Consider the following 11,750-nt stretch of genomic DNA (forward strand, 5'->3'; position numbering starts at 1 on the left):
ATGGTAAATAAAAAAATGATTTATATACACACATATAATGTGTGTGTGTTTGTGTGTGTGTGTGTGTGTGTGTGTGTGTGTGTGTGTGTGTGTGTGTGTGTGTGTGTGTGTGTGTGTGTGTGTGTGTGTGTGTGTGTGTGTGTGTGTGTGAGAATGGTCAAATAGGAAAAATTGCGCATGTAAATTCAAAGTGAGTTATAATAGACCCTATACTTAAAATCACTCTCTTTTTCCTTCTTGGACAACCAACCAATCACATTCTTCAAAAGATTGTGTCATACATAGCAACGGGGTCAACCCCGCCTCCTCAATAAGATGAAAGTTTTTGTCTTTTCCTTACTCAGAGTTGCTCTCAAATCGGTCCCGAATCGCTCTTAAGCTAAGACTCCTACGTAAAAGTTTTTAAGCTAAATTAAGAGTTTTCTGAGAGGATTCTTAGAATCTTTATGAATACGGGCCCTGCTTAATAGTAGAAACTATAGTTGTGAATCTAATTGAAAGTGACATTGACACTTTTTTCATGTTTAAAGGGCCATGAAAACCCAAAGCACATTTTCTTTTAGATCTTAACAGATATGCATGGTTTGCACCTCAGTGAAAACAATATTAGCACTCATTATGTTTATTATTCAGGGGAAAGTGGTTGTTTTTCACCTTTCAGAGCCATTTTATTCTTACAATTTTAAATAGCAAAGTTGATGCAACACCACAAAATGTGAATTACATGCATTTCAGAGTTGTGATTGGCTGGAGAGTATGTCTGTGTCATCAGTCTCTAAACGTTTCTCCGCATTTTCTGTATCAGGAGAAGGTTCACTTTGGTTCAGTCCCTTCCCTCCCATCTTCTCACCGTCGACACTCCCTATTTTTCAAATCTGAGGTGCGAAATGCCAGTGCTAGAATAAGGGGTTTCATTGTTGTGATACTGTAAAGCAGCTTCCTTCAAAGCAAGCTACTGTGCTGTATAAATAAATATGGCATCACTGACAAATTAAAGAGCTGGTGCTAACATATTCACATCACTATTTTCAGATGCTTTCTGAACTGCTGTTTTTTCACCTTTGTTATTTTGTTGTGTTTATTTTGTTATTGAGAGAAACATGCACAGCACATATTTATATATTCATCTAAATGCCACTCTAAACTTCATCAATGGCATCAGGTTACCACTACTGCATTTTAAACTTCTTATCACTATTAAACAAAGCACAAAAAAGAACTTTGCTGTGAGTATATCAGGGCCTTTAGAGGAATCTTGGGCAGTTGTCAGGCTGGGAAACTAGCTAGATCATCTTACACCATCTAGAGACCAGCAAACCATCTGGGCTGGTTTAAAGGGTTATGAATTGAATTCCCCTATTTCAGAACCAGTTAGGTCTCACAGCAGTTTTAAAAAGTTTTACGAAAGTGGGCGTGATAAGTTGCTGGGGAAAACGTAACAACGGCTTCAGATCTAGTCAATTTTATTGCACTCTCATTCAGTTAAAAGCATCAAAAGTTCCTACAAATGCACATTGATCTTCACCATTGTACCGTACACATCAAAATGAACAAATATGCTACAGTATACATGGTTTTGTAAGCTCACAGTACATTATACAAACACACATATTCTATGATAGCTAGATTTTAATGTTCAAATAAAGGCACATCCATGTGCATTTCTACTCTGCACTTTGAAAATTCATGCACTGTTACTGTGACTTATTTTGTAATGTTTATATAAACAATTTGATCAATTATATCAAGAATCTCTAAAGACCAGTTGCGTTTTTGTCAGATACTCAGGGTATATGGATGAGAACATATGCCATGCAGAAAGATCCATGAATGCATGTACGTGATTGAAGCATCTGCCATAAAAAGGCAACACATGCTGTCGTGAATAATTAAGAAAAGCGTCTTCTAACAGGATAAGGACAAGCAGTCTCATGAATGATTAAGACACTGATGAGTCATCGATATACTATAGGTGTAAGAAAAAAGTTATTAAGCAGGGTTGTCACCAAAATTGCCACCATTAAAATCACCATGAAAGAAAAATGAACCCAATATACAAAAATAAAACTCTTCACATTGACTTTGCATCTGATTTGGGCTTGTTGTTGTCATGTACAGAGAGCTGGTCTGATTGGTCTGAATGGTCCCCCTGTGACTCATCAGGGTCTCAGGTTCGCCTGCGCCACTGTGACGTCCTGTTTCCCACCGGCAACCAGTGCTCAGGCAACAGCAGTGAAACTCGTGCCTGCCTGCCCATCTCTAACTTCATCCCAGGTGAGCACAGAAACACACACATATTGCAGTCAAACACTTGCCATATCGACCCTTGGACAAACAAGGATCTTCCCTTATTGACAAGCAGTAATGCGAGACACACCAAACCTTTGATTTCTGCAATGCAGGGATAATTAGCCTCTCATCCTCTGCCCTGTCTAAGTGCCACGATCGAACAAATGCATTACGCTCATATGTTTTGTGTAGCATTTGCATTCATATACTCAGTAGCTGAGATACTTCTGCTGTGAGAGAGAAATCCAACAGGTTTTACAAACTCAAACATGAGGGTGCTTATTATAAGAAAGAACATTTTATCTTTGAGTAACTGTACTTCCTTCTCTGATGATGAGCTACAATGTACACAGTCACCTAATTTCGAATGTGCTCATCTTTAAAATGATGAGTTATTATGTGACCTGCCGCTTTGTAGCGATGGAAATAGCTAAACGTGGGATCGTCAGGGGAGTTATTACCTCGCTTACAGTGTAGCGCAGGGAGTGAATTTTTAGGACCATTCTGTAAATCTTGTGTAAATATTGCCTGGCCTGCAGAGCCCTCATGTCTTGCAGAGTAACATTCCATTACAACTCGTTAGAAAAATTTTATACCTCATTTCCTTCCGTTACTGATCATAAAAAGGCGTCGCAGGTGCCACTTTCCTTATTCAGCTCTTTGAATTTCACGATAATAGGTTGAGTTTGAAATTCACTTGCTGTAATGTTCTGAAACTTCTAAAGATCTCATTTGTCTGCCTGATGGATAAATTTCCCTGTTCTTCCCTTAATTTTTTTTCTTTTTTTCCTCAGAAACGTCTGTTGCACGTTCAAGTCAGGAGGAAAGATGGTGTGGAGGTAAGTAAACTTACAGTGAAACATTCAGTGTTCATTATGCAAACATATTTGATTGCTCAATGTCACAACTGACCAGCCAAAATTCAGTATTCCATAGAAAAACATAATTCTAGTTGCTAATTATCCAATGTGAATCAAAACTGAGGTTCAATACACTGATTACAAAGATAATGTGCCTCAAAGCTTTTTGGGACCCATTAAACAAATATGCATTTGGAATGTCTTGTCACTGTAAAGCCCTTCTATTTATAGCAATTATTGACAGTTCATGCACACTCACAGGGCAACAGCAATGCTGACTGTAATTTACTATAGAGTTTAATTGGCTCAGGTAATGGATAATTGATATCCTCTGGCTTCAGGATCAATGCCCCAGCCATCATGCCTGCATCAGATCATTTAGCCATTAGCCGTTTTGCCTCTCTTGCCAGACTTCAATGTGTTCCACATGATCGCCGTGGGCCTGAGCAGCTCCATACTCGGCTGTCTGGTGACCCTACTGGTGTACACTTACTGTCAGAGATACCAGCAGCAGTCCCATGATGCCACGGTCATCCACCCCATCTCCGCCGCCCCACTCAACACCAGCATCACCAACCACATCAACAAACTGGACAAGTACGACTCAGTTGAAGCCATTAAGGTGGGTGTTATTCACTCATACTATCAGCAATGTTATTAATATGGAAAATGAGATGATGTAATTAGTATGTGGTGTGTGTGTGTGAAAATGTGCTATGTGTCTTGTGTCTAAATCAATTCATACATTTATACACTGCTTTCTCATAAGTGAAGTTTTGATTCAGTTCGTATACTCTCATTTGTGTGAGATTTTCTCAAATGAAATCAGAAACCAATATGCAGCTCATGTCAGTACATTTCTGAGAATGTTCTTCTTGTTAGTTGGTTACTTAAACCCTGAAAAATGAACCTTTCTCTTAAATTTAGTTTTTTATTACATAATGCTTTAAAGTTATGCAGTGCACTCTTAGATTTAGACACATAGATCATTTTTTTCATAAGCGCAGCGAAAATAAAGCTCACCATCATTTTTCACATTTAGTCAGAAGGACAGTTAAGGCTTCATTAGACTTGAATGTACAAGACTCATGACTAATTACAGAAAGTGCTCCTCAGTTATTGCTTGTTCAGGCACTTTTGTGAAGTTGCATATTTCATCAGCTGTATGTATTGCACTATAATAGCGTCACTTACACAATATCCCAGCTGAAGGCTAATGTGGCAAACTCTATGTTTTACTGTCCTGAGATTGTACAAGTTTACTCACCTGGCTTTCTACTGATGACAGGAATGAATGAAATTCAAGGCTATATAATATTATTGTCATGCACAACTTACTTGTGGTATTGTTTTTCTCTTCTTCTGAATGCTGTCAGTTTGTTACTGTAAGTATGGAATATATTTTCCCATACAGGATCCTTAAAGTCAGCATGACATTAAGTTGACCCTATTTACTTTCTCAATGCATTCCTGTGATTCGTCAATGTTATTCTAAAGAAAAACGTCATCATAATAAACGTTATCATAATATTTCATCAGAGTGATTTGAAAAGAATTCTGAAATGGCTGATGTCACCTAGACCATTTAAAAAGGGAAAATATGTTTAATTAATAGCTAAAAAGCTTCATGTCGTTCCAAACCCACACTGTATTTTTTATAAATTTTTTACAAAATTTTTATAAGAATTATTGGAGCATGTTTTACAAGAAAACATTATTTCAGTCTATCTACATTCTACAAAATGTCATGTTTAATTCAATGTTTCTTTGTAAATATTTGTGAAATTTAATGAATTTAACTGAATGAAAATTGTTTCAAGATCAATTTTTTTAGGCTTCCGTTCATCTTCAGAACACAAATTAAAAATATTTTTAATATTCTCCCATCATTCTTGTCATTCCACTGAAAGTCCACACGGTCAAAATGTTCAAACGTTAAAAAGTCTTCCAGAAAGTTATCCATATAAATTAAGTGATTTAGTCCATGTTTTCTGGTAAAATGGATTATGTTGTTACATTTATAATGTAATTTTGTACTTTGTGATGCATAAAAAGTTCTGGTTGTGTGGACTTTTTGTGGATGGATTCAAATTATAATAGAATATAGAAAATATTTTTCTTTGTGCTCTGAAAATAAAAGTTTTATGAGGGTAATTAAGTTAAACAAAATGTTCATTTTGGGGTAAATTATCTATTTTATGTAATTAAACGTTATAGCTATTATACATTTACCATTGAGATACATCATGATGCTTTTCAGAGTGAACTTCACATTAAACCTCAACACCCTGGTCAAAAATCCTACTTAAAAGTGTGGGTTTCTGGTGTTTAAGGAGAAAAAATAGAGTGCCACAATTGACTGTAAACTCCATTCTGATGTGAAATAACATGATGGATGAAATTTACTCCGCCTGACATTTTTTCCTTTTTTAATTATTCTGTTTAACTTTGAAATGTTTCATTGCAGAGGTAAATGGTTTGTGAGGGTGTTTCATGCTGACTTTAATGATAGCTTCACAAAAAGACCAAAAACGACAGTGCTGGCCTTCTTTCTGTCTCCTGCTGCCCTGAGGATGATTGTGCTCCATTCCTCTTTTCAGCCTGATGTTTCCGTTCTCTTGCCTTTGGACGAGCACCACATTTGCCAGCCTTTGTCTTCTAACACTGGTGTAGCGCGAGGCCTGGAGATTTTCTACTAACTCTTGACCGGCATTACCTTCCTCTCCTCTGACTCTCAGACCTCTCGCGAATCCCCTCTTCTTCCCCTGACCCTCGTGTACGTGGCAGGTGTGCTCGCCCATTCGTTCTGTCTGCATATGTCACCAGCATTTCCCATCATCCCACAGAGCAAATACTGAGGCTTGTGAGAAGGCAGTGTAATTTTGGTGTCAGGTCGTGATTATGGCTGTCTACGACCATTTTGCTGCATGCGTTTTTCCCCCCATTTCTTTTTTTCTGTACCCTGTAAACCAGATTAATCTTTTTTTCTTGCTTGCTTGTTATTGCCACCCCACTGAGCTTGGTATTGGCTTACAACTTTGTTGCATTTCTTTTTAATTGTTCATTCTAATTATGTAGGAGACTGCATAAATTCTCTTAAATACTCAAATACTCTTAAATACTCATTTTTTCATATTTACGAGCCTTGTCTTCATAATAAATAATAGCATTATTTTTTATAAACATTTTAAAATAAACACACTTGTTGTTTATTTTAAATGATTATTGAAATAATAACATTATTAAAATAAAATAAATACTTTTTTATTTTATGAACCTTGTGAATAGTTTTAATAATCGAAATGGAAAATATTCAAGAAAGAAAAAGAAAAAAAAGAACTGAAAAAACATTTTATTTGTTTTATTGTATTGTTTTAATAAACATTTTATAATAAATTATAATTAATTTATTTATTCATTAATTTATTTAAAAAAATATTTTTTTATCGATTTTTTCATTATTATTTATTTGTTTATTATTTTAATTAAATTAATTATTAATTAAACTGCTGACACAGAGGTTCAGTGAAAGCATGTTGAAAATATGGGTATGAAAAGCTTTGTCTACTTAGCCATTTCCATCTGTCTTGATTCTGTGATGTTGTGACTGCTCCTTTTATTATTCTGTGAATAATACTAACCTTTCTTGCTGTTTTTTGTATAGTCAGCCAAGTGAATCAGTCTTTTGTTAAACCCTCTTCATGGTTTGGCCATCAGTCAGTCTCAAAGCAAGATTATTATTTTTTCAACTGATTTTGGGATTTGATTTGATTTTTAAATCCACAACCCCAATACAGTCTGACTTTTCATCCATGCAAACAAAATCATGTATTTTCCATTTCTGTTCTATTATCCTTATAACTGAAAGTATATTTTTCTCTCATCCACAGGCTTTCAATAAGAATAACTTGATCCTGGAGGAAAGAAATAAGTATTTCAACCCTCAGCTAGCAGGAAAAACATATACCAATGCATACTTCACTGACGTCAACACTTATGACGACTTTTAAAAATGGATCTGTTATTCCAGTCTTCATCACATTAACTTCAGCACCTAGTGATTTTAATTTTTGCCTCTTTTTCTCCGTGGGTTACCCAGATTTCACATGGGACTGTTTTACTGCCGTACAAAACCATTTTCACAGTTAACAAGGACATCATGCTCTCCAGTTGTGCGGACATCTTTAAATGAAATTGAACTGTGGTGGACAAATAAAGCAGGCGATTTAATTCAACCAAGATGCCAATAAACTCTCGCCGTAGAGATGGCACATGGACACTTTGCATGATTCCCATCTAATGTGTTTTCCTTTATTGTTGCTTCATTTATTTGCATGGTCGGTCGCATTCCAGTGTTTGTGGGCGGTGCCTGTGTCCTAAATGGGGGGAGCCTTTTTGGACTGCTTTGTTTCCTGTGCCGAATCAGAAGCCCCTGTGCCTCACTGAGGACCTACAGAGGTCTCCAGTGCATCTGCCTGCCCTATCACAGGGTTTACCACAACATATATACAGAATCCATATGTAGATACCACGGTCTCCGAAAAATGTGTTAATGTATCTTTCAATATGGGACTCTTGTTAGTCGAGCTCTTAGCAGTGGGAATCTCAGTGTTTCTGTTGTAAAATACACTTTTCATGACGCATATGTCAATGTAGCTTTTATAGTAACCCTGTTCAGTCACCAAAACAAGAATTGTCATATTAACATTCGTCTTTATGTGGTGTAAGGTCTGCAAAAAAGAGAATGTGAAACGCTACATGACTTTTTATGTAAAACATTGATCATATGAATATTATTGACATGTTTCTATTTGTTCAGATGTTTAATAGTTAAAGATTTCATGAGAAAACAAGTATTATCTGTAAGAACAAACTGCTTTTTACCCCCCCCCCCCCCCCCCCCCCAAAAAACCCTGCTTTTTCAGCTTTTGTTTTCTTTATTTGAATAAATTTACTTATAAACTTAACCATCAATCCATTATGGAGAGGTGCTTGAGAATCCACTTTTTTCAATTTTTACTAATTTTCTACTTGTAAAGCTTTGTTTGCTTGTTTTGTGCATAAATTAAAATTGATTCATATACCTCTCTGTGTTCAGTCTGAAATGTTACATCCAGAGTTGTGGCTTAAAGGGATAGTTCACCCAAAAATGGAAATTACCCCATGATTTACTTGCCCTCAAGCCAATCGGAGTTGTATATATATTCTGTACACTGCATGAGAGTGTTTAGCACTCTGTATCTCCTCATTTGGAATACAAATTAAATCTTTTCTCTCTGAATTTGAATCTAGATTTATTCACACTGACCCCTGAAAACCTCTTTGTGAACACACTTGCCCAAAAAAAATTGTGGGGAGGCAAATGTATGTTTTATTAAAAGTGTGTGTGTGGGGGGGGGGGGGGGGGGGACTTTGATTATTGATTATTTTTGCAGCTTTATTGATATTTAAGTAACCTTATAACAGTGTAGAATGAGGACTCAGAAAACATTAAACAATATTGGTATCACTTTATATACACAACATGAAAAAAAATACGTGACTGGTGATCAAACAGAATAGCGAATGTTAGCTACAGAAAACATTTAATACTCTACATGTAAATAAACGCTATCTTAAATTCTGAAAGAAAATGTGCCCAAACTTAATAAACGCAGTAAATTGACACTCATTGATATTTTAGCAAATATTTTTCTTTGTCATTCAGTCTAACAACATTAAATAGGGAAATTTTATAATTTCAAGAATGCATTTCAAACACGATGTTCTTTCTTCACCCATGCAATAAAACCTGAATGAGCATGGTTTTATAGCATTGGTATTACCCATTTCAGGAGTCCAACAATTTTTATTTAAATCTAGAAATCCATCTTTATTTGCAGGTAAAGCTTCATTATGAGTCTTATTTCTATGTTTTATGTTTAGACTTTCACCCTGAGTGAAAGTAGATTGCTTGGAGCATTTTATAACTGGTTAGCTAAATAGCAAGTTCACACAAAATAATCAAAAACATTAAACAATTGTAGTTTACCACAATCCACTTACATTCATATTCATGGGATCTCTCTGTGACAGTGGAAATCTAAACAAAACTACAGTTGATTTAAATGTCCGGTGGCACTAAAAGGTTAAAGGGATTGTTCACCCAAAAATTTTAATTTGATGTTTATCTGCTTACCTCCAGGGCATCCAAGATGTATGTGACTTTTGTTTCTTCAGTAGAACACAAACTAAGATTTTTAGATCAAACCGTTGTAGTCTATCAGTCTTATAATGTAAGTGGATGGGAATCACGGCTAAAACATACAATAAAAAAAAAAACATGCACAAATAAAAACCAAATACATTGATGTGTAAAGACACAAAATGATCAGTCTGTGCAAGAAACTGAACAGTATTTATGTATTTTATGTATTTTTTTACCTCTGATTCACACATTGTCCGAATTTTTTGAACTCTCCTGAGCGCATCGTCCTGTGCGCATTCTCATCAGCAGGCGCGTAAGGCCTCTTCTTCTTATTATTTTATGGCGGCTCGCAGACTTATAAGTGCATTTACCGCCACCTATCTCTCAAATGGACCATTGACACTCTATCTACAATCTCAATTAGGAGTGTCACTGGTCCCATCATGATGTGGGAAAATTTCCATAACACCGCCCAAATGTAAACGCAAAGAAAGCAGGTGTAACTTTTATTCTTGTGTAGTATTGTTGTTGCTGCCGCTGCCATGTTGAGGAGATGCTGTGTTTTGTTGTGAAAGCTACTTTGTTTGGCCTTCCGAAAGAGGACGATATTCGCTTCGTCATGCCAAGAGCTGATTCATGCTAGAAATAGATAAACTTCGCAGATTGTATTTCAATGTGGACAAAAAAGCTTCCAACCCGGGATCGTCACAAGTGGTTGTCATAAGCTCTTTCGTCGAATTCGCCGGCTGCGCCATTCTCAAGCCAGTCAGCAGTGTGACGCTGCATGATGCATTTTATGGAGGACTGTTTCCTGAACCTGCAGAGTAGCCTAAAATGGGTCTGTGCTCAAAGGCTGTTTCTATAAAGTGGGGCAGTTCCAACTTTTTGTTGCCCCGGGACACTGCATCACAGTATAGTAAGGGGCGTAACATGTCCGTCACATGTTTGAGGTATTCAGCCAATCAAAATACACTGGATAGGTGGCCAATCAGCATACACCTCACTTTTCAGAACGATGAGCTTTGTAAAAATCATCACGTTTCGGAAAGATGGGGCATAGAAGAGCAAAAATAATGTACAGTAGGGCTGTCACTTTTAGTTCGAAAATCGATTGCACAATCGATCGGACCAACCAAAAAAAGTTTCGAAAATGAAAATAGGGATTCGATTTTAACCAAATATGTACACTATTAATTTTTAAATAATTAAACAATTAAAAAATATAGATGTAACAAAACTCACAAACAAGCAGAAAAACAAAATAAAGAATTCCGAAAGTGCAGTAGGTGTTGCGAAAGCTAGACAGAAAATACCAGCAATTTTACACGCCTATAAGACCCAGTGACGTCGATGCTGCGTTCACACCAAACGTGAATAGAGCGTCTGGCGCGAATGATTTCAATGTTAAGTCAATAGGCTTGTTTGAGATGAGCAAAATCTGCGCAGAATCGATCACCGGTGATCAGCGCGAGATGCATGCCGGTTAGAAATGTGTCCGAGTGCGGTCCGCCTTGCTCTGATGTCATGCTGACGTATGTCAAAAATCTCTCGCGAGCGCAAGGCGCACCTGTCGGATTCTGCAGTCGCGCGCAGTTGCTCTCCACCGACTGCGCTGATCAAAAGCATGATGGGAAACGACTTGCTGACGACACAGCTTAATGGTCATTGGCAGCGAATGTCAGCTGATATTTTTTTTCCCTTAATTCCAAGAAGTCCATTAGCATAATACTATAAGTATTTAGGACATGTGCTTTATATACCCTTTTATTTTCTTGGTTTAAAGTTCTGTTTGTTGTCATTTTCTCTTTATTGTATTGCATGCTTGTGTTAATTTTGTACATTGAGATTTTTGAACAACAGTAATCCATTAAATAAATTAGTCAATCAAACATGCATATCTAATGTGACGGTTTTACAATAAGGCCTCATGTTTGTGTTTTTATCTAAGATCTTTATCTAGGTATGTCTTATTCCAGGAGTGCAGTAAACAAAACCCACAAATGCATGCTAATTTCTTAATTTAGAATGTGTTTTTGTTTTATATAATTTTTGAATATTAATTAGCTGTACACACTTTTATTGGTCATTAAACATGAAATCCAAACTTACATTAAGGTGACACACAATTGTGTAATATATTTATATGGAATATTTTTCATGTAAAAAAGGGATAGTTCACCCAAAGATTTTTTTTCTTTGGGTAAACTATCCCTTAAGTAGGATATACATCAAGTTAATCAGCTGTGCCATGTCCCACTCTTAAATGTTTAACCCATAATTAGGGATAACAATGTAAATTTAATGCAGCATCTGTTTGCTCATCATTTCTCATTATGGCTTTGATTATAAAAGGCATCCACAAAGTTTACAATTGTAGCAAGATGGAGAATATGTTACTAAAACTATCAGACTCC

General features: G+C 36.3%; 1 protein-coding gene across 4 annotated transcripts in view; it reads left to right on the top strand.

The window, feature by feature from the left end:
• LOC132123776 (semaphorin-5A-like) overlaps positions 1-7,808 on the top strand; it is a 183,344-nt gene extending 175,536 nt beyond the window's left edge. For all 4 annotated transcript variants that reach the window (XM_059534408.1, XM_059534407.1, XM_059534410.1 and 1 more), the window contains 4 exons: positions 2,119-2,274; positions 3,084-3,128; positions 3,560-3,771; positions 7,040-7,808. In XM_059534408.1, the coding sequence (XP_059390391.1) occupies positions 2,119-2,274; positions 3,084-3,128; positions 3,560-3,771; positions 7,040-7,159 (533 nt within the window). In that variant the 3' untranslated portion in view covers positions 7,160-7,808. The remainder of the gene's footprint in view (positions 1-2,118; positions 2,275-3,083; positions 3,129-3,559; positions 3,772-7,039) is intronic.
• Positions 7,809-11,750: the final 3,942 nt, after the last annotated feature.

The sequence above is a fragment of the Carassius carassius genome, chromosome 42 (genome assembly GCF_963082965.1).
Source record: "Carassius carassius chromosome 42, fCarCar2.1, whole genome shotgun sequence".
NCBI lineage: Eukaryota > Metazoa > Chordata > Actinopteri > Cypriniformes > Cyprinidae > Carassius > Carassius carassius.